Raw genomic sequence first — 27,839 nt, 5'->3', positions numbered from 1 at the left:
AGTTGTGGCTTAAATAACTCAAATAGGTGCAATGTGCCTTGAACCTAGAGTCCACCGACACCCTGTATGCCTGTGCAAGCTTTTTATATGCACATAAACCAATGCATGTGAGTTTTTACAAATGAAAAGAAGAAAAATCCAGAGAACGGTTCTTTAAAGAGAACGTAAAGCCTATTAAAGTCTGTAGTGTGGAGTGTAAGTGTGTAGCATTTCTCTCCAGAGCTGAGGCATGTGTGTTGACATCCTGGCTCCATCAGAAGCTATGACTCCCCTGTTATATAACCCAGCATGTGGCTTTGCCCCCGGAAAGGAGGAGATATGGGGGGGTGGGGGGTGGGGGGTGGGGGGCTCCTATGAACTGCATCATGTGAACACAGTGACTAAAACTGGCGATCGTGAACACTTGTAACTTTGTGAGCGAGTGAGAGATGCTTTCAGGCGGAGATGTGAACGGCCTGCGTGTTGAACATGAGTGCGAAGGTCTGTCTGAGAGGTACAATGTGGCAGACTTAACCACGTGTGACGTGCGTGGGGGGGTCTCTGCAGCGCTGCAGTGTTTCTGACAGTCGGTGTCTATCTCGGCGATCACAGGGCGATGCTGTTGGTCTTGCGGTCGGGAAAGCAGAACAGTGAGTCTGGCGGGTCGTCACAGCCGTTGGGCAGCTCGGTGTCTGCCAGAGGATTCCTGCTAATGACCAAGTCCAGGCTGTCTCCGGCCTCCATAATTAGGGGCACAGTTAGACAACAGTCCAAGTCCCTGGTCCTCACACGGTTCACCTGGAAGATCACAACTCATTTGTCATTCATTGCACTTCACATTTCTTAAGAGCGGTACTTTGACGGTTTGGGAAATTTACCGTTTTGCCACTGGCAAGTTTCCTTTCACTCTATGTTTATTTTTAACCCAAGCAACAGTGGAATATTTATAAAATATTAAAAGCTTTGGTCTGTTTAGAAACTCCCTAAACAGGTTTTCGGAGGTCGAAATACTTATACACAAACTTAGAAAAACACTTTTAGTCATTAATTAGAAAGTTTTATGGTCATTAGAGTTTGGGTATGTGAATTTATCCATTCATATATTTATTCCTGCACATTGATTTTATTTGCCATTGTCTTATCGAAATAAGATAACGTTTGTTTTAATTTATCCTTTCCAGTTTACACTATTTATTTGTGTGCACCATCATGTCATTTAGAGACATAAGATTTATTTGTTACATGCACAGTTATACATGGTACAATGCACAGTGAAATATATTTTAGTACCTGCAGCAGTAAAAAAACAAAAAACAGTAATAATTCCATACAACACTTGAACAATCACCTGTACAGCACTTTTCAGTTAATCTAACTTGTATGAAATTAGCCAATATCTGAAATAAAAATAAATCAGATTATTTGAACATGATACAAAATGCAAGCACCACAGAAAAAACGATGAAAAACATCCTGAAGAATTTCTCTTTAGGCAAAGGCTGAGTAGAGATTATTTGCCCGAGCTGTTTTGCACCAACTCCAATCCTTATGCTAAGCTAAGATGCTGCTGTAGCTTCAGAGATATTAGCAGTAGAGATTTCTCATCACTGGACAGAAACCAGGCTAGCTGACTTATGTGTCCAGGCGATAATATAGTTGATTGAATAAATAATCAGTTTGTGAACTAATCCTCTAAAGATGACTTGCAATGACAAACAGTACCTGAAGAATGCGGTCGAATGGTTTTAACCCCGCCTGGTCAGCCGGGCCGTCCGGTCGGATCATATTTACGTAAACGCCTTTCTCCAGGAGCCCGTCTGATACACTAAAACCAAAGTCATGGCTCTCAAGGTCCTTCCTTAGTGTCACCTGCAAACACAGTGGAAATTGGAGTTACAGGGATTGTACAAGTAGAACATTTGGAGAATTGGAAGATACAAACTATTAATAGTACAAAATGTCTTTTGTAGCCTATGTCACATGAATAATAGCTGGTAGGATGGCCTGGGCTGTTAGTTAGTGGTTGGGGATCAGGCTAAGCTGACCAGGTTAATGTAGCTAGATCAGTTGTCAGAGCACAGTGCTATAGCTAGCTAGCAGACCATTTATATAGCAGGACTGAAATGTAAATGATTTCATAGTAGTATAGCTAACACAGCTAAAAACCAGATGGTAGTAGATATCCGGAGGTCCAGGCCCCACATGCAGCCTGTAACCATCAACGGCGGGGAGGGGGGGCCTGGTTCAGTACCTTGGGTCTACATCTGGATCGCAAACTGGCCTGGTCTGCTAACATACACTCAGTATACAAAAAAGGTCACAGCTGTCCTGTGGTCATTGCTGCCACTACTGTATATTTTTTACACAGCATTATATATTCATATTATTATACAACTTAAATATCTTATATATCTGTTTCTATGTGATGAAGCTACTGGACACCAAGCAGCATCAACTTTTTCAGCAATTTGAGTTACAGTAGTCCGTCTGTAATGAGCCTCGTCTACCACTCATCCTGTCATCCATTCACTGCTTTTGCTGCCACGGACCACTTTGATAGGGCCTGATCCCTCCAGACCAGGAACACCCCACAGGAGCTGCAGAGATGCTCTGGCCCAGTCAACACACACGCTCAAATTTCCTTTCTCATTTTTCCAGCTCCTATCACATCATAGTGTCTTTGGGTCTACTACTTCAACTCTGGTGGTCATCTGTTGGTCTATTTTTTTTGCACCAACGCTTTACAATGAAATCTATTGTTAGTGTCGTTTGTAACTGAGGCCACAAGTTCCCGGATGTGCGGGTCAGAGGAATGACAGGGTATTACGCCTTCAAGGCTATCTACACAGACTATAAACGGAAACTGGAAAGCCTTCAACAGCAAAATCTTATCTCTTCCTCCTGCCAATCTGTTATGGTTCATGTCAGACCTGACAAAGCTCCTCCGGAGTCTGAGAGGACGTTAAACATCTACACCCTCTGGTTAAGTGGTGGGAAACTGTGGAAAATGTTGAATATTTCTCTGTTTTTTAATCAACATCACTCTTAGGTCTGTAAGGCTTAGTTTAGCTCAAGGACTGGAAAAAGGGGACTCATCACCTTGCTCTGCACTGTACAGATGTCTTTTTAGTGCATCTTTTATTATGTCCCCTCCCTGTGTAAACATGAAACAGTTACAGTATCCACAGCCGAATGCCTACGCGTCATTTGTTTCTCTCTGGATTTGGATGATCTCTAAAACAAGGTCAGCAGGTTTAACTGTGACCAAACAAGACACTGTTATAAGGGACAACTTCAGATGACTTTCCATGATATTATGATATAAGCTGTGTCAACCCAAAACATTTTTATTTCCATCATGCGGGATTGTGGTGTGCACGGTTATTGTCAGTCAAACGCAGCGCAGTGAGATGACACAAACAGGCGTCTCAGGCGACGGCCCGTGGTCACAGCACGTGCTGCTGCTGCTGCTCAGGTAATGTTGTGTAATGAGTGTTTGTCTTGCATCGATTGCATGTTCTGACTGGCCAGGTATCCACTGGGTCCAGTTACACTGTAGGAGCAGTGAGTCAAGTGAAGGAGGCACACAGGGATAAATTCATAATGGGCACAGTCCCACAGGACACTGTTGTTTGTGTTCTGTTCATCAAGTGCTGAGTGTTTTTGACTGATCACTCTTCTGCTGAAATGTTTTACCACTGCTCGAGGTTAATGCAGATTTGTTTAGTACATACACCTATCAGCCACAACATTATGACCACTGACAGGAGAAGTAAATCACATTGACCATCTTGTGACAATACAAAGTTCTGCTGGGAAACTTTTGGACCTGGCGTTCATGTGGATGTTACTTAGACATGTGCCACCCACCTTGACCAGACCAGGCACCCCCACCCCATAGCAATGACACTCCTTGATGGCAGCAGCCATCCCCAACAGGATGCAGCTTGACACAGACACACACACAAAAACGCTTTAGAAACAACTCAAAAACATGAAAAACAGCACAAGGTGTTGACCTGGCCTCCAAATTCACTAGATCCCAAACTGATCAAGTATCTGTGGGATGCACTGGAACAAGCCTGATCCACAGAGACCCCTCCCCTCAACCCATTGGACCCAAAGGCCCCCACTAACAACGACACCACAGGACACCATCAGAAGACCCATGTCCATTCTCTGATGAGTCACGGATGTTTTTTTAGGCACAATATTAGGAAGGAGGTCATAATGTTATGCCTGACTGATGTATGTGCTGGCACAAGGGAATAAGAAAAGAGCTTTAAATTAAGCATTTTATTTTTAATATTAAGTACAGAAAACTGCCATGTCACATTATATTTTATACAGAATTTTTCTTATTATAATAGTTTAGGTCATAAACTATTTATTTTTTTTTTATTCATGTATAGGGTCAAATATTAGATTATTCTATTTAAAGTCACCTTGTGCAGTGCCAGAGCTGTAGGGGACAGGATTTCTGAGGGGTCCCCTTTGACCCTGGGCTGTACGTCTCTGGTCGACATGTTGAGGCTGATTTTGCTTTTTGTCTCGTTGTGGATTCCTTCCATCTTAATGGGACTGATTTCAGAGCGAAACATTGAGTCTTCATTGGTGTTTGTCTCTTCGAGATACAGACTTAGAGCGCTACCTGTCATGGATGCCTGAAAGAGCGGCAAAATGAAAAGGATTATTACAGCATCATGTATTAAAAAATTTGGAACGCACAGTTTTGTTTGTGTACACAGATTAGAGGCCAAGGCATTGTGTAGAAGCCTTCCTCGGTCAGTGTGGCAGCAGGTGCCCGGCTTGTCTTGTCAGATTTAATAACAGATGACAGGCTGAAGATTATTATAATGCTTCATCTGGTGTGCTCATGTGGGCCGACACCGCTGTGTGAAGATATGAGTAGGACAAAGCAGATGGAGGAGGAGAGGAAACAGGAGCAGGAGGGGGATGGAGAAGAGGCCTACCTCCAGCTCCCTGAGAATCTCCGACTGCCCGCAGGTCTCGAGGTCCTGCAGAGCCTGGGACCAGAAGCTGTCGTCCTGGTTCAGAGTGCCTTGGCAACGAGGAGGGCTGACGAATCTATGACAATGCAGGAACCAGAACATGAGAGCAGCCCTGCAGTCTGGAGGCCGGTGCTGCGTACAAAAGCAGCATGGGAAATGCAGTTTTTGGGCTGCGAAGCCGGTAGAGTCCCTTTGAAAATCTCTTAGGGTCGCATTGAGGCTTTACTGTAAATTCTCTCACACGCAACAGCTCAAACGCTGAGGAGTCCTCAAGATTAGACAAAGGCTTCAAAAGAGTTCAAATTTACAAATGTCGCCACAAAAAAAAGCAGGAAATTGAAAACATATGACACAAAAGTTCAGGAAAAAAAAAAAGCGTGAAGAGACAGATAAGGCTGATGTATCCTTGGGCTTTTGAGAAAATGTTTTTTTTGTTTTTTTGAGTGGACAAGGGGTGACAGAAAAAAGATGCAACTATGTGAAACACCAAAGAGTTCGTGGGCTGTTAGTAAAGCAGATGAGAGAGAGAATACCTGAGAAAGAAGAGAAAAGGACAGTTTGGAAAAGCACGAAACGTACATGACAAAATGACAAGACAATAATTCACAGAGTGCACTTTGCTTTCGTCAATGACACCAAAGAGAAGAAGAAGAAACGAGACACATTTTGCAAATTCACAGAATATTATTTGAAGTAATGAAACTGAAATGAAAAACCACTTAAAGCTGCGCTGACATAAAACAAGATGTCGACAGGAAGGAAACTACAGAGGTCTGTTCCATAAAGCAGGTGTGAAACGACTACACTTTCATTTCTTTATGTCGGAGCGCTGTTATCCTCACAAATGAGCGCAAATTGCAACCACTGGATTTGGCATTGAAACGTTACCTAGGCAACGAGTGTCAGGATGACTCTTGGTTAAAGTGCATGTGATAACTTATTTCATTGTGTACTAAATAAAACAAAAGTCAATTAAAACACAGTTAAATTGTATTTACAGGTTATATGCAAAGCTTATCCTTCAACATATTTCTTTAAGACTAATGCAAAAGCTTCATGTGGATGTTTTCTAACAGATTACTACAATAATGTGCTGGGAATCTGCTCTGACAAGCTGATACATGAATGAATGAATCCACTCTGTGCACCGTTTAACCGTATCGTCTATGATTGAGGAAATGAAAGCGAATCAGACGAATCGGACTTCAGATGAGACAATATCAGTGTTAAAATACTTTTAACTTTTAACTAAACATGCTTACTAGAGCAGCCCAGGTTTCTGCACTTACCCAGGTATCTTATCCCACTCATCCTCCGTGTATCTCCCATCGTACAGTGCCGTGTGGTGGACTAGGCCTGCGGAGGTGGAACTGGTTTGGCTCCTGTGCTTTGTACGCCTCCACTCATGTGGATTGAGCAGTATATCAGACGCTTTGTGAAGGTATGTCCCTGGAAGAAAAGAAAGGGATGAAATCCCACTGATCTCATGAGATAATGGGAAGAAAATGGAACATTTTTTAAAAAATAGCACAAGAACTGTGGACCTCACCTTGGCTACCGTAGCCTGCATCGAACCCTGAGCTATCCCAGGAGCTCATGGCAGAGTCTATACTGGGCACGGTGGCAGAGTACACCTCTGAGTGTTTACTGGTCTTCTGAGAGTCTGTCAGTTCATCCTCTGTGTCACTTAAAAACCCGGCTTCTCTGTCCAGAGGGTACCGGCCATCAGACTCTGACAACAGAAATTGAGTTAGGTTAGTATTGATCAAAGCAGAAATGTACAAAGTGCCCAAGTAAAACACCGTACCAGTTTAGGATATTAAAAACCCACTTGTTCTCTGTATTTTAGAATATTTTCTTTGTTTTCGTTGTGTTTTTCTCATGTAAAATGCTTTGCAACTGAATAATAACATGTGCTGCCCTGTGATCAGGCACAGATCAAACATATGATCATATGACAAAATCATATCACGAATGAAAAAGGCCAATTTGGGCCTACTTAAAGTTTTTTTCGTCATTACTGCAACTGCATTTGGAATATCATTTACCTCTAAGAGCGATTTAAAAGAATCAAAAACAGATATATGTACTGTCAGGCTGTTTCTTGATCTTGAGGGTGACAGACTCCCCGGCCATCTGCAGGAGGTGGATGGCCTCGCTCAGTGGCTTTCCTTTCAGGCTGACCCCGTTGATGGCCAGGACCCTGTCTCCTATATGGATGGCTCCAGTCCTGCAGGGTTGGGAGAGGAGACAGCAATACCAGAGTATACCAGACAGTACCAACAGGCGAGCCAGAAAGCTTGTCCGGCTGCCAGAGTGCTGACCGAGACCGAAAAACAAAGAAGCTTCTTGTTACAGAAAAAGACGAGACAGCCATTGTTTACTGTCTCGTTTATTTAGAGAGAGAGAGAGAAAAAAAAGTGCCACTAACGATCTCGACTGACTTCAGCTTAATGTGTAACTATCTTCACAAATAACTTCCTCAGCCCCCTGGCATGCCATTCCTCACCTCTCAACCTGCCTTTCTCTCACCTCTCAGCCAGACCTTTCTTGGTGAGGCCAGAAATGACGATGGGGTCAAAGGGCTCCTCTGTGCCTGAAATCGTGATACCCAGTGGTCCGTTATATCGCTTCAGCTCAACTGTGTAGATTATAGACCCAGACATCTCCAACTCATCTACAGGACGTGAAGAAAGAGCGGATACCAAACAGACGCTTAGGATACTGAAGTTTTACAATCAATTATGTAAAAAATATAGTCACTTGCTTCAATTTAGAAATTCCCAAACGGGAAGGGCTGCTTTCTGAGTTTTGAGGATCACGAGTAAATGTAGTCATGCAGGCAAATGGGTGATGTTTGAAAATCACTGGCACCCCAAGACCATCATCCAGACAAACACTGGCAGCTTTACCACAGCCAGTAATCATTACATTGTTTAAATATTTAACTTTAAGCAAAAATGCCAAAATTTCACTTGTTATTCAGTATTTTTTTTCCCATTGTGCCTGATCTAATACTAAATATCTTTGAATTATGGACTGCTAGATTACTATATGAAGGGAACCAAACAAGTAAGAGATTATTTGAGAAAATAGTGAGATTATTCATGAATGGAAATAATTTAGTGATACTACTGATAAAAAATTAGTTCTATTAGTAGTAGAACTACCCTTTCAAAAGGGTCACAATAGATCTGAGGGCTCATCAGATGATTAGCAGTTTATTTGGTTACTTTCTTGTGAAACACTGGTACTCAGACTGTTATTTCAATTTAAATGAAACCATATGAGATGCTTAGACTGGCGACAGCCATCTGAAGTTTAACCCAAGACCCTCAGCTAGACACCGTTTTCAAACAGGTTGGGATCCCCTGGTTTAACAGTGTATAATATTTTAAGACTTTTGAGGAGGTCGTGTACCAATGTTGTCCTCGTCCTTCTGAATTCGGAGTTTGACCATGTCCTCAGCCTGCTGCAGGACGTGCATGGCGTCCTCCATGGTGCAGTTCTCCAGGCGCACGGTGTCGATGGCCAGCAGCCTGTCTCCAGGCTCCAGAGTGCCTGTTCTACCGGACACAAGAGGAAGAGGATGTGCAACCGTGAGCCGTTGACCGTGGAGCTGCGCCTCCTGACTCACCACCAGAATCCTATTAGCCTCATTGTCTCAGTGGGATCCTTGGGGGTGACCGTAACCTCGACCTCACCCTAATCAACACTGAGCCCTTCTATGCTCTGCCCTACTGATCCAGTTTTGATAGCTCAATCCAATTAGGCTATTGTTACACAGTGGACGCACAAAATTTTATGATGTTCATGAATAATCCCTCATAAGCTGAGAAAACCTTCACCCTGAAGTGTTGGGAAATACTGTCCCGTTAATGCTAATGCACCTGAACTGAAGGCTACAGGCTGTGTTAGAAATGACAAATATAATATAGCGCGGCGAGAGCTTCATCAATTAAGCATACAACAGTGATATTACATACCTGTGTGCTATACTTCCTTTTCTGATGTCGGAGATGATGAGGGGCTTGCCAGGTTTCTTACTTGCTGGCAAAACAGAAGACAAAGTCAAGTGTTAACTGTTTATTTTAGCCAGAAGGACATGAGGGTAAAAGCACGGTGACTAACTAAACATTTCAAATCCCTCAGCTTTCTTTTCTTTTTTTTTTCTAATGAACCGGCTTCTCGTTATTGTTTTTTCAGAGCTAGTTAGAGCAGAAAGGGTAATGATGAATGTCGGTACGGGCCAGCATTATTCAGAGGTAATGAGCTATGTACCTTTATGTTCTTGCAAGCCTGAGTTTTATGGATCACAGAACATTGAGTCAATTAATTGATGTATTATTGAGCAACACTGCCCCCTGGTGAGTGTCTGGTGACCGGCCAACTCACAGCTGATGGTGATGCCCAGCTCCACTCCTCTCCTCTTGGGCAGTTTGACGTGGAAGGTGCCACTGCTGGGAACCACCGACTCTAAGCGAGATTTAGAGTCGAGGTAAAAATGAAAGCAGGCAAAAGTGCAGATGTCCACGATCTCACAATTAGAAATTAAGCTGCCGCACAGTGTATTTTTACCATACCATACCTGCAACATCAAACTCAATCTCCACTGTGACCTTATTAGACAGAGCAGAGTCTCTGAGCAGCTGATGAGCCTCCTCCAGGGTGCCGTCTTCAGTCGGTATCCCGTTAATGGACAGCAGTCTGTCTCCGACCTGCAACAGCCCACACCTTGACAGAGACAAACACACAAAAACAGAACAAACAGGTTCTGTAATAACTCAGACTTTTGCCCCTGAAACTATTCCTATAATAATGTAAAAAGCAATCACTGCATATATGTGGGTGTATTTCGAATAAATAAATTGTTCAGATTTGAACTAAGGCGGATCAATTGAATATGCACTGCACATTTAATTTATTCATAAAATATAATGTGTAGAGTATTTTTTCTTAATAGCTTCCCATGCTACATATCAGAAACACTCTGTCTAATGCACGATGCAAGATCAAAACAAGAAAGCATCATGTCTATTAGAAATCATACAAACTCATATGCTAATTGTAACAGCGGCAGATCAGAAGAATTTATTCATATTTTGTTTTGTAATTTTATACTGTTGGCTTGTTTTATCCAATCAACAGTCCAAAAGCCAAAGGTACCACATTAGAAATGATATAAAACAGATAAAAGATCAACTTTTTAGATTTGGGACTAGATGTTTGTCCTTCGTTTTCTTGGAGTCTTTGATGGGCTGAACTGATTTCTTAGTAATCATATAATCAGTTAAGTCTCTAATTGTGTCTGCATTAATTTCAACCACACTTAACCGTGCGTTTTCCGAGATGACGTCAACAAAGATGGATTCTGACACATCTGCGACACTGTCCCTTTAAGTTCAGCGGCATGTGTCAGATGGGATGAACGTTTAAACTGCCATGTATAAAATGAAATGCAGCCTTTAGGCTTTTACATAAACTGGCCTCACATGAACTTCAAAATTACCAATTCAAGCAAACACACATACAAGTGTGTGTGTGTGTGTGTGTGTGTGGTGGAGGGGTCACGCATATTAAACGTTAAATTCTAATTGTGAGGGGAAACACTGAAGCTCTGTCAACCGATATTAATTCACTTACCACGGCTGCTCATTAACCTTGTGCAGAGGCTGAGACACCGACGTCACAGTCGGACGCTGCACTTGAGTCACTCCTGTCCAACTACTACCGGACTAATCATGTTACAGTTCTCAGGGGAGACGGCCCTGCACTGCCAGCAGACACCGTCATTAATCTTGCAAGACGACAACAGACACTACGAACTGGCCTCATCTGAGCTGTGTGTTAATTAGACTGCAACATGCAATCTCAATCAATAAAGTGCAGGCTACTACAAAAGTCTGCGCCAACATCTCATTGAATGTGTCAAATGTGCAGGATTACCGATCTTCTAACTGTTCCAAGGTCAAGTCCTTATCAGTATTCTATCTGTATTTATTGATCATCTTAAAAGCAACATGGTGATTTTCAGCTATGACCCCAGTCATCTTTGTTTAGCATATTAGCTGGCTAACATTTACCAGTTATGACTAAAAACAAATTACAGCTCAGAGTGATGAGACCGTTGCAGGTATTTGGTCACAAACCAAAGTAAAATTACAGTTTTATGTGCTAAATAATAAAGCATGTGCTAATCAGTTTGTCCAATATTAGGCTTCATTTGTGGTCATGGCAGAAAAAACCCTCAAAGGATTCATCATTTGGGACAGATGAAGTCATTTCAGAGCTAACTGACCAACATTACTGCCCCTAGAGCCAATCTGTCTGCAGCAACTCCATTAAAAATAGAGGAATGCCAAAAATAAAGAAGAGGAAGCATAACTTGGCACCGCATGTGACCATTTTCCTTCTTAAAACCGTCTCGAGTCCCTTCAAATTTATCTTGTGAGCCCCTCTGTGGGTTTGATCCCTTTTCAGTAGCGCTGTATTAAACTGGTGCAGCTAAAACGCTGCCGTCTTGATGCTGAAATAAAGTTAACTTTTTATACAGATGTTGCCATTCGTGGTGCAGAAACGATTCATAACAGCAATTCAACACAAGCAATGCCATAAACATATTGGACATAAACCACAGTTTTACATCAATGCAAACGCTGCGAGGGGCGTTATTTGAAGGCTAATGGCGAAGCTTTCCCAGATTCTGAGTGCACAGGCAGAAAAGCCCGATTCCCCAGTGTTTTTATGGGTGTGATGGTGCGAAAGCAGCGGTCGGGTTAATGGAGGACCTCGGGGCACAAGCTGGAACATGTGGCTATAACTCCAGCGTCGTCTGGGCCTGAGCTATTTAAAAGAATATGGATTCAGTGTGTTTTAAAAAAATGTTTTCTAAACATAACAGGGAGTGGAGCAGCTGAAATGTGCGTAATGAGATCAGGAGTGTGACGGCTAACAAATACAGTAGATGAGATTTTGTTTTAAGTTTAAATTCTGGTTAAAAGTGCATCTACTGTGTAATGCCCTCAAAAGTTCCACAAGCGTACAAATAGCAGTGCCCATGGCAGGTAATTTCTGCTGACGATCCCACAATGCATTGCTCTGCATAATATGGATGTTAAAATAACTGTCATGTGACTCAACAGCTGTCAGTTGTGACACAAAATAAGGATAAAGTGTCAAAAGTCTGAACTTAATCCTCACACTTGGATAAACTCCTTAGTCTCTCTTACATAGGAAATGAATGAGTGAATGTGGGGGGCGAATACAGACACAGTCATTCAGACACTCGGCTAAAATTAGCCTTTTCTCCCCCCTCTCACATGTAATGTTTCATTGCCGGACTAAATGATTAGCACTGAAGCCCTACAATTCAAGGTGACTCCCTATATGATATTTGTTTACTCGTTAGGTGTCTCATTGCGTTACCTCTCAGCCGGGCTGTCTGGCTCAATAAAGCGGATGACTGGGGGAGCGGACAGGGTTTCTGTGGCAAAGACACCCCCCTGCAGCTGGATCCCGAAACCTGTGAGCGGATCCCCCCTCAGGACGACCTCGCTCGTTTCCACGTGAAAAATCTGGCCCCCCGGGCCGACGGAACTGGATGCCAGAGACACTGAGGGAGGGAGAGGGAGGGAGAGAGAGAGAGGGGACACGTCAGGGGGAGATATCAGTGGAGAAGTGGCAGATAAATGGAGTAGGAGAGGGATTGTGGGAGACAATGGGGAAAAGGGTGAGGGGAAGAGACATGCGCCCATAGGGACGACATGGGAACAGAAGGGGGAGGGGGTGGGGGTGAGTCACTTAATCAGACTTTATGCCAATCATGTTTACGTCAGTGATCAGTCAAATGTGTTCACACAGTGAGAGAAACAGCAGGAAATGTGGTTTTGCATTTGAATGGCTGTTTTTTTACTAAGACAATAACTTTTAACACACTTTTAACAGTCGACATTTGTTGCTCTGCAAACACTTAAATTAGCTGCATGGATTCAGACTGGTTTCAATGAGGAAATACTTTGTCGTTTGATTTTGCTGTGAGAGGTCGGAGAAACAGGAAGAGGAAGGCGGTTGGTGGTTACGTGAGCTTTTGTGGTCCTTCTTCCTGTTCCTCCTCTTGCCGGTCGAGGTGCGAGGGCTGGTGGGAGCGACGGGAGGAATGGGGCAGGGCAGCGTGTTGCTCCCCTGGCTGCTGAAGCCTGAGGTGGCGGTGGAGGAAGGGGAGAAGCCACCACTCACCAGAGCTGGAAAGAAATATAGCACTGCATGTATCAAAAGGCGGGCAAGAACAAAACTCATCATCCACAGTATGCACTCACAAGGGAACATGCAACAAAAAGAAAAGACAAGACACCAATTTCGGGGTAAACCTCTCGGAAAAAGATTTAACAATCGTGCAGAAGGAAAGGCTCCTGCTATGGTGTGTCGCCGGCAGCAGCGCTGTCACAAGTGATAACTTACATTTGCAGTGGTCCTGCTGGTTGTGTGGGTGGCTTGGGCTGCTCCATGTCTTGCTGTGGCTGGCATGTGGGGGATGGCAGTAGTTGCTGCTCTGGTCCCAGTGATGATGGTTGCTTTTCTGCACTTTAACTGCAGCGGCAAGGAGGGAATCAACATCCATTAAAAGAAACCAGACCCACGTCATCTCCGTCGTCGCCCTTTTTCTAAATTCCGCCCGTGAAATCGACCATTCATACCCCACGTCTAAATTTGAACCACGCCGCGCGGCGCCTGAAGGATAATTCCAAGCAGAGTAATTGATATTTAATGTCTTTGTCATGGCACACTAGATTAAACCCTGTGGCTTAATGTATTTTGACGAGCATCTGAGAATCAGTTGTATTGGAAAATCGAGAAGGGTCTACAAAGAGAAGTCTTACTTTTACTGGCGAGCTTCCAAAAGGCCGAGTGCAAAATGAAAACCATTTTCATCGTTTCATTTTCAAAAGAGCTCAAAGGTGCAAAAACAGTAGCCTGAGTAAGTTGGCCAGTGGGCATGATGAGGAGGTGATAGTGGCTGTTTGGAGGCGTGTGGCTTGACCTTGATTGGGCCCAGCTGAAAGCCTGATTGGCATTAAAGCAGACTGTTTCTCTCTGCGTCTCATTGGTTGATCCCTTTTTGAGTGTTTCTAGTGGCTGTCCCTACTCTGAATACAACTGATAGTCACATGTTGTTTTGAGGCATCTTATCTGTCACGGTAAACCCTCCACAGAGCATTCATGAAGCCTTCAAAGGGAAACGGCTGACCCACTGAATGACACACACCTCGATAATTAACTTTCCTTTACAGATCCACACAGCTAAATTTGTCACTGAATGTTAGATGTGACAGTAATCCCTGATGCTTCATTTGCAGGGGTCTAATCTCCGACAACTTGCTCACACGGACGGAGGATTTGCTGGAAACATGGACGAGGAAAGTATAGCGCCTGTTCGCCACACTCAGGGAGCCCGATTAAAACGCAGCCGCATGTAAAAGAGAAAACATGCAAGGAAGAAACCTCTGGCCCCTTTTCAAGGAAACAGTTTCTATCTCGCTCAATCAAACCTGTACAGCTCTGTCTGTGGCGGCTTACGTTAAGCTCACCTAGGGGAATCTCTCCAAGAAATTATGGTTTCAATCCACGCTGGTGGAAAGAAACATTAACTCCTAATCTCTTAGTGGCCATATCAGTCTTTTTAAATCCCCACAGCAGATTAGACAAATTGCATCCTGTAATCATGCCTTATCCCGTGGGTGGGGGGGAAGCTGTGAAAACATCTTCTTATCGTAGCACTACAACGCCTCCTTCGAGAGCTGCATCGTTGTTGAATTGAAATGTTTGAAGACACGTCCGGGATTTTTATAGAGATGTGACGATTGTGCCGTGAGCTGATGCAGTTCGAAGATGTCACTGGGTGGAAAATATTCTTTACACTGCAGTCTTCAGCAGTGGAATGTAACTGTACATTTACTGAAGTATTGTGCCTGAATCAATAGATTAATTGTATAAATAATCCACAAAAGTCACCAAAAACTGCACTTCTGAGTAAAATAGTAAGAATTTAAGCCCACTTCAGTAAAACACAACAAAAAAAATCCTGCATTTCTTTTTTTTTTGGACAGTTTTTTTGCAGTTTGAGGAGAGGATCTATTCAAATAACTGAAATGATGTATTAACTGACGACAAACAATGAGCAAACAGACACTGGAGACGAAATTTTTCAGTGGCTGTATTTAAGGCTAAACTCCAGCTTGTTTCCTTTTGTCACGTTGTGTGGCTCTTGCGCGTTAAGGAGTCCCTGCAGCTGCTGACCCAGAAATAAGTCCGCAGAACGTGGCAAGAACATGATCTCCGACTGGGAAAGTGTGCGTGCGGGCATTTGTGTGCAGCTTGTTGGTATGCATAAGAGGCCGAGCGTGTACCCAAAGCCGGAGGGATTGTGGCACAATCACAATCACACACACACACACACACACGGACTGATTCAGAGCGAGGGGAAGGAAGCTGCTGGGAGGCAGCCAGGCTCTTTACAGCTGCAGGTAAAGTAGCTAAGAGCAGCAGAGCAGTCACTGTACATATGTTGAGGAGAACATGCTGGAACGCCAGTGTGTCTGCTGTATGTTTCCATCATCTGCACACAATGAAACAGTACTGCGGCGATAAATCAATTAGTTTATCCTCTGTTGAATCCTTCGCTGTGCCCTGCAGATTTACACTCAGGCATGTTTACATTTGTGCTGCATCTTAGCATTGAGATGTGTATGTTTTTACTAAAATACTGCAGAGCCCGGCTTTTACATATATCACACACAGGTTTGAAGAAGTACTTAGATCCTTTGCAGTATAAAAATACACCTGTGACTGATTTATCGGTTAGTGGTTGAGGCAGCTGGCTTTAACTGCTTTATATAGAGTCAGTGTTGGCCAGTGGTTTCCAGCCCGGGCCTTGAGTCTCTCTAAAAGGTCTCACGTTTAGTTTAGTGTCATTCATTTTTTCCTGCTCTCTGTTGTCATTTCAGATCAGCCACTCCCACCTGCCGCCTGATCACCTGAACTACTCTGCTCACCTGTTCCCATGCTGCTCATTAGTCCTCAGTATGCGTATGAGTACACACGAGCCCTCGAGCTGCATCATGTTAGATTGCTCTGAGTTAGGGTTCCACCATGAAAAGTCCCAAATAATTCTTTTTTTTTTTTTTTTTTTTCATATGGCCTTCTTATATTAGACTTGCTTTTTACCCCTTTGTTCTATCTTCCATCTTTTTTGGAAGTTTTTCTGCCTGCCTCAGAGTTGTGCATGTGTGTCCTAACTGAGAACAAGAGGATGCCAAGGACTTGTGAGATGTTCCATGGGAGATTTTTACACAAATGTATTGTTGATTGATGTAAAATTTATGAAATATGATTGACTGGATCAGATTTGGTGCTTTTGTCTGTTTTCTGACAGTTGAGGAGTCAAAAAGATGTAATTTTGAAGTATAAATCAGTCGTTCATTAAAAACGAATTAATCTACAAATTGTTTTCAATGTAAATAATCATGAGTTGCAAGCACATTCAGCTGGTTTTTACCTTTTTTTTTTTTAAATCTGAAATAGATTCCTCTTTTTCTGTCAGTGCTTAAAAATCTAATTTCTTTTCACTTTTTGCGTCACCTGCAGGGCGTACCTGTGTCTTGAGGCCTGACGGGAAGCCTGCTCTGACTGGCAGGAAGAATCTCCAGTTTAACGATTTCAGAGGTGCTGGCGAGTAGCTGGGTCGCCTCCATCAGGGAGCAGTGCTCTGCGCTGGTCCCATCTATGGACAGGAGGATGTCTCCTGCATGCAGCGCTCCACACCTTGGAAAGAAAGACGCAGTGTGTCAGGACGTTTTCTGTGGAGAGTCTGCGGAGACGTTCACGTTCTTTCTCAAAAGTCTGTCTGACCTTTCCACCACACTGGCCGGTTTTATCTTGTCAATAATAACAACTTGTTTGCCCCTGTATATTGTTGTGGTGAGGCTGATCCCCAGGGTGGTTGAGGGACCTTTCACTATCTCCACCAGCAGAGGGCCCGAGGCTTGATGGACTGCATCTGAAAGAGATGATACACACAGATATGACAGGGGCCACCAAGCTTACTGACTGCATCTAAAGCAAGGAACAATGTCTTTTCTAATCTTAGAGGAGCACATTGTGACCAGATTTACTGTGTCACAATGGTTCATTTTCTCACAAAGTGTTTTTGTAATTGCTTTACACTGTTATTGAGACTTTGCCTCTGGTACCACCTTCTGACAGGATGCAGTTTTAGATGCATAACTGATGATAAAAAAATAATTTACTAACCATTTATTGATCAGTTTTAAGCCACTGACAATGAGCACTTAAACACACTGTAGTTTAACTAGTTATACCTGCAAAACTCAAAACATCGCCATTAAAGTGAAATGTTAACGTATTGCATTGTAAATTCCTGGTGCATTGTTTGAATAAAGGCTCTTTAGCGACAGAATGACCTCTCTGAATAAGATGTTGCGTAATAATGTGACTGTGTGTGATTCTCTGGGTCGATGAGCCACTAATGAAGTCAGTCATCTGCAAATATGTAAATATTAATCAGCTCTTTTCCAGAGAACAGAGGTCAAACAAACACCAGAGGCATCTCCTTGATGACATTAAAAGGCTGCTTAAGAAGACATCTGACAACACAAAGCTTGTTCTTATCTGTGGCTTAGAGCTGGTCTATAAAGCCTTAGTGAATGGTGTCTTAACATTGATAAATGCATTCATTGCAGCTTGTAAATCTTTTATAAACCTGATGGGCAGATAGGGGTGTTTGATGCGGTTTGCAGAGACATTTGTATTCAGTGTGCTTTCATTTTGCAATTTTGTTACATAAAAGGTATTCACTGTGAGCAGGGACAGAAAAGGTGAACATTATCATTGGGTTGTTGCATGTACTGTAAGTCCAAATTAGAAATGTTGCAAAAGAAACAGTGTCCTCGGTCAGTTCGACAAAGTTCCTCTGATGTTCAGCTGTTTTGACTTCAGCAGTGACTAAAGGACATGTCATTTCAGAGACAGTTACACTAAAGAAATGAAATGTTAGCGGTGGTCCTTTTGCAGGACAAATGGAGCCTTTTATCTATCGCTCAGTTTAAAATTATGTGTTGATTGCTTTTAATGTTCATGCAGCAGTGTTTCAGATAACGAGCTCTGGCAACCGAGCAACTATAACGGGCGTAAACAAACAAACAGTTTGGATTTCAGATTTCTTTTAGCTGTGAACCCTCTGACTGTTTCAGTCTGGAGGCGGGAGGTCTGAATCCTAAATCCCCACGCAGAAAGATAATGTGTGTCAGTTGTCCTCGGTGACCTGCCCTATTTTTGCGCGGACCAGTGCAAAGTGTGCAATCTTGAGAATTAGTCACCACGACCAAAATGGAGGTTATAATTAGGTGTTTAGTCACGCAGTGAGGTCTTCTGTTCAGTGGCGTATTTTACAAGTTTCTGACCCGATGACGAGGCTATTCTGAACTCAGAATGAATTAGAGCATCAGGAGGAACTTAACAAAACTGAAACGACGTAATCTAAAAACTACATCACTAAAAAAATACTAGAATCAGCAGTCATCACCAGTTCACTCAAGGGTCCACTAATTTCACACATGCAAATGAGCTTAGAAGCACTAATGCTGGAAAAACATCTTCTTTCTTTTTGCAAAAACATCCCTCATGGTGTAGTCTGGGTTATCAACCAACTGAAACCAAGCATTACAAACTGGGAATGTGAAAGAGTGACAGATGCAAGAGATTGAGCTAGTACTAGGCACTAAATCCCTCTATATCTTGATCTATTTGATTTTGCAGATTTTTCATGAGATGTTTACCGAGACGTCACACTTATTAGAGTACCACGTAAGCGTCAAAACCAGTTTTTCTTCTGACAATCAGCGACATCATTGGTTCTCTGACACACTGGCTTTCTGGTTTCCATCTCTGCCTAGATAACATTTATAGGTTTCTTGTGTTGTAAACTAACTACGCAAAAACGGCATCTTTTAGTGTGAGTGCAGAGGATGCTATGGACAAGGATATATTTAGCAGTGTGTCGGCTGAGTCGTTTAGACAGCAAAGATAACAGTAATCAATCGGGCGGAGAGGAGACGCTACAGCTGCATTAACCTGCCAAGAGGATATGGCAGACGGGGGGCGGCCTGAAAACTGAGAGAAAACTGGTCACTGGTGGTGTCTTTTGTCAAGTTGCTCTTTGACGCCAACAGAAACCGAATCATCCCGCGTGGGCTCTTTTTGTTGGACGCTGTTGCTGACGTCGTCCCTGGGGGGGAGGTCCATGTGTTTTACTCTCACTTGGACAAAGATGTGCTGGAGACCTTCAACATCCCAAAGGTAAATTGGGAAAGACAACCAAGACTAGCAGGACTGAAAGGGCAGATGAGTGAGTGATGTAGTTTTTGTCACGTAACACTACACTTGGCCCAAAACATAATACCTGCAGGTTAAGGTGGTGACGCACAACAACGCCTATCATGCAATGTTCATGACTTATTATTCACTATTTGAATGACTTCTTGTCCACACAGAACAGTGAGGTAACATCATTTCAGCGGGTTCAGTTGCTCTTGTGCAATGCATCCTGGTACATGTAGGCTGGGCAAGAGAACTTGCATGCACAGAGGAATTTATTGCTTCAGTTCACTACAATTACCGCCAACACTGATGCAAATATTCCCTTCAAGTGAAGCATAAAATACCTTGAATGCTATTAGAAAGCGCATAATCTGTGTGCGTGTCCCTTTCTCCATCTCCCTTTCCCTCTCCTCCCCTCCTCCCCCATCTTCTTGTGAGTGTTTCTGGCCTGGAGTTGTGTGTTTCTGACCCGTGGAGCTCCATACTACTCATCTGTGGTCCTACTCTCATCCACCTGCCCAGTCTTCACGGCCTACGGTTTTATTTATATTCCCCAACCTCTCATGTCGGATGTATGCATGTATGACAGATGTAGGCCGGCCTCAAGCAGATGGGTCCCTCTATATAGGCTCACGGTTTCTTTCTGTTTCCTATTCACCGTCGCCTCCATGCTTGCTCCGGGGGTTTAATGCCCGGTTTTGTATTTGTTATTGACGCTATATAAATAAAATTGAATTGAACTGCTTTTTTTAATAGAATAAAATCAGTATTGGTGCCATTAAAATGCCATTAAAACCATGTGTTTGAGAATCTGTGTGTGCACAGTATAGATTTAATGAAATGTGGGAAATAACAGTCATTAAGGAGTAAGATGATTTCAACAACCGTAAAGCCACTAAAGAGGAAGAGTGTGGGCTGAGGGGATAATATACACAAGGCTGTGTACTTTCCCCGCTCCTGTTCATTTTATACACGGATAGCTGCAGGTCTCTTAAAGAGGACAGCTTTTTCGTTAAATTCTCTGATGATACTGCTCTGATGTCACTCCTCCATGGCGCAGAGTCAGACCACGGACGTGCGCTTCCTGATTTTGTAAAGTGGTGTGACGACAGCCTTCTCGACCTTAATGTTCTTAAAACTAAGGAACTCATCATCGATTTTAGAAAAAAAGGGACAAATACCTCAGTATGCAGGATCCATGGTGAGGATGTGGAGATCGTAAATTCTTATAAATATCTGGGTACGGTTTTTGATTGTCAACTGAAGTTTGAAATTAACTCTGATTCAGTGGTCAAACGTGCCCAGCAGAGAGTCCATTTATTGCGCAGGATTAATTCCTTCGGGGTCTCCAGTTCTATACTGTGCACTGTGTATTTGTCATATATTGAGAGCCTTCTTACCTTTTCTTTCATTTGTTGGTTTGGTAACATTACAGTGAAGGACCGAAACTGTTTAAATAATATTGTGAAAGTCTGCTCCAAAATTATTGGAATTCAAATGTGCGACCTGAATTCTCTTTGGGAGAAACGTGTCCTCCAAAAAGCAAAAAGTCTGATGAACCAACATCATATTCTGGAAGATGAATTTGTTCTTATGCCATCAGGTCGGCGTTACTTGCAGCCCCCCAGAAAGACAAACCGTTACGCAAGATCATTTATTCCTTCAGCAATTACACTACTAAATACTGAGCTGAGGAAATAATTATTGACTGATCTGTTCTTGGCACAATGCACTTTAGGAGCTACGGATATGTGCAATTCATCTTCCATTTATTTATTTATTTATTACTGTGTTTTTATTAAGCACACATTATCTTTTATTCTGGGCTGCTATTTTTATTTTTATTTTTATTTTTATCTTATTTTTATTTTTCTCTATCAGGACAAGCAGTTATTTGTATTCTTTTTATCATTATCTATTCTGCTTCTGATGTCTTTTTATTTATAAATTGTATTTGGACCCAGACCTCATCGCGTTACTCCTGCTATATACTATTGCTGTGTGAATGGTTGTATGTCTAGATGGTGGATTGTAGAAACTGAATTGCTCTTCGGGGATTAATAAAGCTTTCTGTATCTGTATCTGTATCTGTATACTGCTTTGAGCGCATGCCATCTTGTCCCCCGAAGACTGCAGCATCATCAGGACTTAGGGACGTACATTCAAATGTCCGCCTATAGCTCGTGTTTTATTGAGGTCATGTTAAACAAACAAATTGTTCATGAAGTCAAGACTATTTGAAAATGTTGTACAAAACAAAAAAAAGTCAATGAATTCTTGTTTTTAGGAAGTGAGAGACTCATGCGTTATGATAAAGCACATAATATCACCCATCTACCCTTTTCCTTTTGAGGAGTACTCTCGGGCCTGTGTGACTCCCCTGGTGGCGTCTACAGCGGCGCCACTCGCTCGCGTCCACGCAGCCAAACGGCTCACATTATTTACCCTCAGAGCAATACTGCCCCGTGTGTGTATGTGTGCTCACCCATGACAGAGACGTCATACTCGATCAGGAACAGAGCTTCCTGGCTGCTCTGCATCAGCACGGTCAAAGCGTCAGCGTGCCTCTCTCTGTTCAAAGGCATCCCGTCTATGCTGAGCACCCGGTCTCCGGCCTTCAGTGTGCCCTCTCTGGAGAAAGGCAGGAAAAAGAGAGGGGGAATAAGAACACAGGGCGACCGGCGCGCGGTGTGCACACAAGCGTTTTGAGCACCAGTCACACTGAATGATTAAACAGTTCCACATGAGCGTTTCCTCCCAGGTGAGATGAAGGATAAACGAGATAAACGGCCGTAAAGTCTTTGATGGTGAATTATGTTTGCTCCAGTGTTTCGGCGCTTTCAGTTTTCGTGGGTAGAAGTGCGATGTTGCATTGGCCTGGGGATGAGCAGTGGCCTTTCTGCTTTGAAGATAACATACTCTATATGTGTCACAGCCACAGTTTCATGTTTCATTCAGTGGCCTGAGCATATACTCATGCAAATGAAACAGGGATGGAAATGTGGTTGTTTTTTAAAGATGCTGATTATTCTTTTTTTTTTTTTACACACCCACAAGGACGACGACGATGTTTTAACAACAGCCAAAAATAAGACAATTAGTAAAATGCCTCCATTAGGCTTCCCATCTACATACCCACAATCCAAATACATGCATGCATGCACTCATACAATCATTTGAATAGGCTCATTCATGCATGAGGACATTAAATAAACGGAAGACATAAAAATAGCTATACTTGTGCATATGTACACAAGCAATGTGTGCATTGTTTACATTCTTACCTGTCAGCAGGGCCCCCGGGCCTGACGCTGGTAACAACCAGAGGACGGGACCTGCGCCAGTCTTCGTGGAAGCCTCCTGGAAAAAGCAAAAAGACGCGATAAGTCCGTGCAAAAAGCTAATGCTAAATATTTCAATGAAGACTTAAAGGGGAACTATTGTTTTTTACAACCTGGACCTTATTTCTGGCATAAAATAGGATTGTTTACTCACCCGTATAACTTTTCTGTAATTTGTAGTCGTTTCGGGAGATGTTTAGATCTGCGTATATCCATATAGTGGGAGTGACTGGGGCACCGAAACGCAGCCTCTAAATAACGCTAGTGCTATTCCCCGTTGAGTCCAGAGTTACCTGTCATCATCATCTGAGGTCTGTAGATTCACCTACAGACCCCAGATGATGTCTTCTGACCTGGATGATGTATATCTCAAACTCCGGACTAAACGGGGAATAGCACTAGTGTACGATAACAAAATATTGGTGAAATGAATGTGTTATTTAGAAGCTGCGTTTCGGTGCCCCACTCCCACTATATGAATATACACAGATATAAATATCTCCCGAATGACTACAAATTACACAAAAGTTATATGGGTGAGTAAACGATCGTATTTTATGCCAGAAATTACGTCCAGGTTGTAAAAAACAGTAGTTCCCCTTTAGCAAAACGTTTCTTTTTTTTTCTTACCTCTCATGACAAACCCAAAACTGTTTCCCTCCTTGTGTAAACACACCTCTATGGTTTTGGTTATGACTCCTGAAGGGGTCTGGACTGAGAGTGAAGGAGAAACGACACATTCACAAAATTATCACGACAATCCCGTGATGCTGCAGATAAAAGGAACTGTGTGCATGCAAACGTTTGATATTAGTGACATCTAATAAGTGTTAAATTAGGAGAATGAACAAAGCATAGTGGAAATATGATCTAATTCATCTCAGTGGGTTACGTAATCGTCTGTGTTTGACCGATTCTAATGACCTAGAGCAACAGAGCAGAGCCCGGGGACCAACTCTGTGTCTGAGGCCAGCGCCTTGATCAAATAAACCCAATAAACATTGATTTGGTGATTTTCAGGATCAAAGACGTCTCAATAGTGAGGTCTTAACAGGGCTTATTTTTCTGTAAACAAAACTAAAATGTCTTTATTTCTGTGCGGAGCAGCTGTTTTCTAGGCTTGGTGTTAAAATGCAGAAACATGCAAACATGTGTTAGAGCCACAGACGAGTGTTGCAGTGAAGGATGAAATGTCTGGAGGTGCAGCGGCCTCAACGTCACCTGCATCATTCAATGTCCAAGTCCGAAGCCACAGTTCCCGTCGCTATCTCACTGCCTCAAGCTTCAACATCTTATCTCCTACCTTTATGAAATGTAGGCTGGCAAAAAGCTTCAGTATGAGCTTCTACTGTATGATCTACAGTATAAGCTTTGTTTTTGCTATTCTTTTTATCACCTAACCACTTTTTGTCTGTGTTTTTGGCTGCAAATCAAACAACACGGTAATATTCAATAGGATTGAGGAAGGGTGAAGGGATGAACACTTCCTAATGTCTCAGTCTTTGAAACAATATTAATAATGTGCTGAGACCAAGAGGGACACACAACAGCTGGTCCCCTGTAAAGGCAGCTTTCATGCAGACTCTTCCTACATGTTTCAAGCTGACGAAACATTATTATTATTGGCAGTAGTTTACATGTCATCAGTGAGAGTGGTCTTATTTATCAACCGGTTTCCTGTCCTTGTGCAAACATTTCGTTTTAATGAGCGCGCTTGTGCATCAGTAGCATGCAGGCGGAATATTCATGCCGCAGACTTCACCCACCGAATGGGGGCAGCTCGTACTCCACCTCCAGCACCACCCGCTCCCCGATGTTCTTCAGCAGGCTGATGATCTCATCGTGCCGAAGCTTTGACAGGTTGATGCCGTTCACTGACTTGATGTAGTCGCCGACATTCAGCTGGTCGCTCCTGAGGAAAGTTGTGACCAAACCAGACCAGTTCGATATTCAGCTATTGACTGAGGAAAGAAGACAACTTCCTTCCCACCACAGGGGCCAACAATAGCTCCAGAATCACTCCATGTGTGTTGTAGAAGTTGCAAATTTGCACCACAAAACCACAAGCTATCATTTCAGTCATACTGTATTATAAAACATGATATTGTGGCCATGTCTTAATAAAGGGATCTACTGGTTAAAGTATACAGTGGTGATTCTTGGTTCTGGGGGGCCCAGAACAACATTATGACCACCTTCCTAATATTGTGTAGGTCCTCTCTGTGCCTTCAAAACAGTTGTGACTCATCAGAGAATGGACATGGACCTTCTGAGGGTGTCCTGTGGTGTCTGGCAACAGCATGTTGTTAGTGGGGGGCCTTTGGGTCATATGGGTTGAGGGGAGGGGCCTCTGTGGATCATCCCACAGATTCTTGATCAGTTTGGGATCTGGTGAATTTGGAGGCCAGGTCAACACCTTGTGCTGTTTGATGTTGTGGCTGATCACTGTATGTGTGCTATACCCCCAAATCTGTCACAGGATAGATAGAGGGGACCCCTAGGGAGGGTTGTGGAAAATTGTTGATGAACTGTAGGGCCTTCATAGTTTTAAGGAGGTTTATGGTTATCATTGCTAAATACGCCTAAAGGTAGTCATCTAGGGCCCCTTTATTTTTTTTGGTTTGCGGCCCTGCATCTGTAATGCAATGAACTCACAGAGAATCATCAACGACTCTGCCATCGCTTTGGAGACGACAACCTTCGCTATCATTGCTGTCACCTCCCTTTAATCAGCGAGTTGATCTGACTTAATGTTCTTAGCGTTTTTTAGTGAACCAACCATCTGTTTGAAAGAGGCAGAAACTGTGTTGTAATACAAATATTTACAGAAACTATTCCAGTCGGTTTGATTTTAAGAGCCGCTGCTGAAAGTCGACCAACACACAGAGCCACCTGTGCGGAAAGCCGACTGGAAGCTGGAGTGTGACGGCAGAAAGCCTCAAACCTTCCGACTCTGACGGAGATGATTGCACGTTGCGTCTCACATATGACATTCTGAGTCAACACGCTGCTCATTGGAGAACTAATTAATTAAATAGATGTTCTGCCCTGCTCGCCCTTCTAACCTTTAGGCTACTGCCAGTCAGTTGTGACAGCAGAGAGAGAGAGAGAGAGAGAGAGAGAGAGAGAGAGAGAGAGACGCCTCAACCGGCAGAGTCGAGCGGCTTGTCATGGTGGTCCGGTCTCATCACACTATATGTCATTGCCAGTCACTCTCCTGTCTGTCTGCGTGTCTCTCCACCCAGTAAATTAGCGAGCACTTCCACACGAGCGTGAACTCAGCTGTGGGAAGACAAGCTGCTTGGAAGAATTAGCGCGGTGTCTGTCTTTAAAGCTCTTTGGACTTGACAAGCGGTGACATATTTGGCCAAGACATTTTCACAGGGGCTGTGTCATACTTGCAAAACTATGAGTGTGTGTGTGAGTGTGTGTGTGTTTCACTCCAGTCACATGCAGCTTAATCATCATGAAATGTGAGTCTCCCACTACATTTTGTTTTCATGTGGTTGGTGTTGGGGAAAATTAGTTTCATCCCAATTAAGCAACCCCTGAGCTTAAAGAAATAACCTCATAGACCACACATACTGAATAATTACCACTATAAACTAAAGTAAGCATAAAGTGAATGTAAAAAATAAATAAAAAATCGAAATTTCAGTTTAGAGACACCTCTATATGGTTTCTTGCGGACTTTAATGACAAAAAAAACCAAAACATCTCTGCTGGGGTCGATGTCAAGCTGATCTAACTCAACGCGTGCTGGTGCAGCCTTGCAACACGTGCACGTTTGTGGGGACAGAATAACAAGTTCGGACAGCTTGGCGCGGTTGCCAGGTTTTGAGCGTTTCACAGAGCAGAGATCTCACCTGGCAGCTAGCCCACCTGGCCGTAGGTTTGACACTCTGGGCTTGCCGTCCTTATCAGAGCCTCCGGAGATGGTGAGGCCAAGGCTGCTGCCTTCCCTTTTCATCAGGTCCACCGTGGTCACTCCTCGATACTCCTCTGCTGAGACAGAGACAGGCGTGGGCACAGAGTCACAGTCAGCATTAGCGTCTGCTCGACAGAGTCATCGCGTCTCAGAGGCAAGGAAATACTTTTTTCCCCAAAATCTCTCACAGAGATGCGTTCTGACACGTGAACAGATATTTTATTTTCGCGCTCTCTAGTCTTAGTTGCTTCAGATCCGTTAATATGAGTGAATCTTTGTGATGGGTTCAGAAAGAGGACAAGGGAAATGGAAACATTATTACTATTATTAATACCACATTAAATACTAATAATGGAAAGAAAAGGCACTGTAATAACCATATAGACTGACTGAAAATGTTATTAGGCTCATCAGTCCATGAATTCTCAAGTGAATGGAAATGAGTCTGAGATTCATTGATACGTGGTTATATAGTGTCATCAGAGGACTCATTCTGTCCTCTGGTCCAAATTGTGCTGTGTTGTTAAGTTGCTCTATGTGAAGTCTACTCAGTGTGGTTTAGTGCCAATGACAGGTATGCCACACAAGCATTTTTTTCACCTTATCTAAGCATTCATAACAGTGCAACATCAAGCAAAACACACAAGGCTCTACACGCACACAGAAAACGAATCCTCACTCATAGATGCCACGACTCTTACTTTTTTTCGAGGACCCAGGTGAACTGGACACAGTAGCATGTATCAGACAAGAGACAAGACAAAATGAGGTAAAGCCAGGTTTGACAGCATCGTACCTGAAAGGCTGCGCCTCCGGGACGAATGTGATTGGTCATTTGCCCCTGACTCCTTGCCCCCCTTGGAGTATGGTCCGTCATCTGTAGAGACAGCAGGAAGGTAAGACGTGAGGGGAAACTCTTCAGCAGAAGCCTAAATGAACATGACTGTCCGCTGCGCATCATGACAGCAACCCACGCTTTAATGCTTTGAACTTCACCCTCTGTAACTGTGGGAGAGAAACAGCACTAAGCCACATCCGTCGGGCATTAACTGAACCACAGTGAGCTTCTTGAACTCAAGAGCCTGAGCGGTCACTCCTCTTTGTTTCCGTAAAAAATTCATAAAAGGGTCCAGAGGTTTGAATAGCTCCTCTCTGTCTGCAGAGGAGACCCTTGAAACCCATTAATTT

General features: G+C 43.2%; 1 protein-coding gene across 1 annotated transcript in view; it reads right to left on the bottom strand.

Annotated features, from left to right (window-relative positions):
* Positions 1 to 356: 356 nt before the first annotated feature.
* LOC311494363 (glutamate receptor-interacting protein 2-like) overlaps positions 357 to 27,839 on the bottom strand; it is a gene marked incomplete at its 5' end in the record, with an annotated part of 32,329 nt that continues 4,846 nt past the window's right edge. Inside the window, 23 exons of the mRNA XM_084553376.1 lie at positions 357 to 777; positions 1,702 to 1,848; positions 4,425 to 4,643; positions 4,953 to 5,067; positions 6,281 to 6,440; positions 6,541 to 6,723; positions 7,082 to 7,221; positions 7,524 to 7,668; positions 8,412 to 8,557; positions 8,978 to 9,041; positions 9,387 to 9,467; positions 9,580 to 9,725; positions 12,417 to 12,603; positions 13,070 to 13,231; positions 13,449 to 13,577; positions 16,639 to 16,808; positions 16,896 to 17,043; positions 21,868 to 22,013; positions 22,667 to 22,742; positions 23,354 to 23,437; positions 24,490 to 24,635; positions 26,590 to 26,728; positions 27,448 to 27,528. Of these exons, the coding sequence (XP_084409502.1) occupies positions 586 to 777; positions 1,702 to 1,848; positions 4,425 to 4,643; positions 4,953 to 5,067; positions 6,281 to 6,440; positions 6,541 to 6,723; positions 7,082 to 7,221; positions 7,524 to 7,668; positions 8,412 to 8,557; positions 8,978 to 9,041; positions 9,387 to 9,467; positions 9,580 to 9,725; positions 12,417 to 12,603; positions 13,070 to 13,231; positions 13,449 to 13,577; positions 16,639 to 16,808; positions 16,896 to 17,043; positions 21,868 to 22,013; positions 22,667 to 22,742; positions 23,354 to 23,437; positions 24,490 to 24,635; positions 26,590 to 26,728; positions 27,448 to 27,528 (3,206 nt within the window). The 3' untranslated portion in view covers positions 357 to 585. The remainder of the gene's footprint in view (positions 778 to 1,701; positions 1,849 to 4,424; positions 4,644 to 4,952; positions 5,068 to 6,280; positions 6,441 to 6,540; positions 6,724 to 7,081; positions 7,222 to 7,523; positions 7,669 to 8,411; positions 8,558 to 8,977; positions 9,042 to 9,386; positions 9,468 to 9,579; positions 9,726 to 12,416; positions 12,604 to 13,069; positions 13,232 to 13,448; positions 13,578 to 16,638; positions 16,809 to 16,895; positions 17,044 to 21,867; positions 22,014 to 22,666; positions 22,743 to 23,353; positions 23,438 to 24,489; positions 24,636 to 26,589; positions 26,729 to 27,447; positions 27,529 to 27,839) is intronic.

This window comes from Chelon labrosus, assembly GCF_963514085.1.
Source record: "Chelon labrosus genome assembly, chromosome: 10".
In the NCBI taxonomy this organism is placed as follows: Eukaryota; Metazoa; Chordata; class Actinopteri; order Mugiliformes; family Mugilidae; genus Chelon; species Chelon labrosus.
Note: the sequence above shows the minus strand (reverse complement) of the source record. Positions and strands in the feature narration are given on the sequence as shown.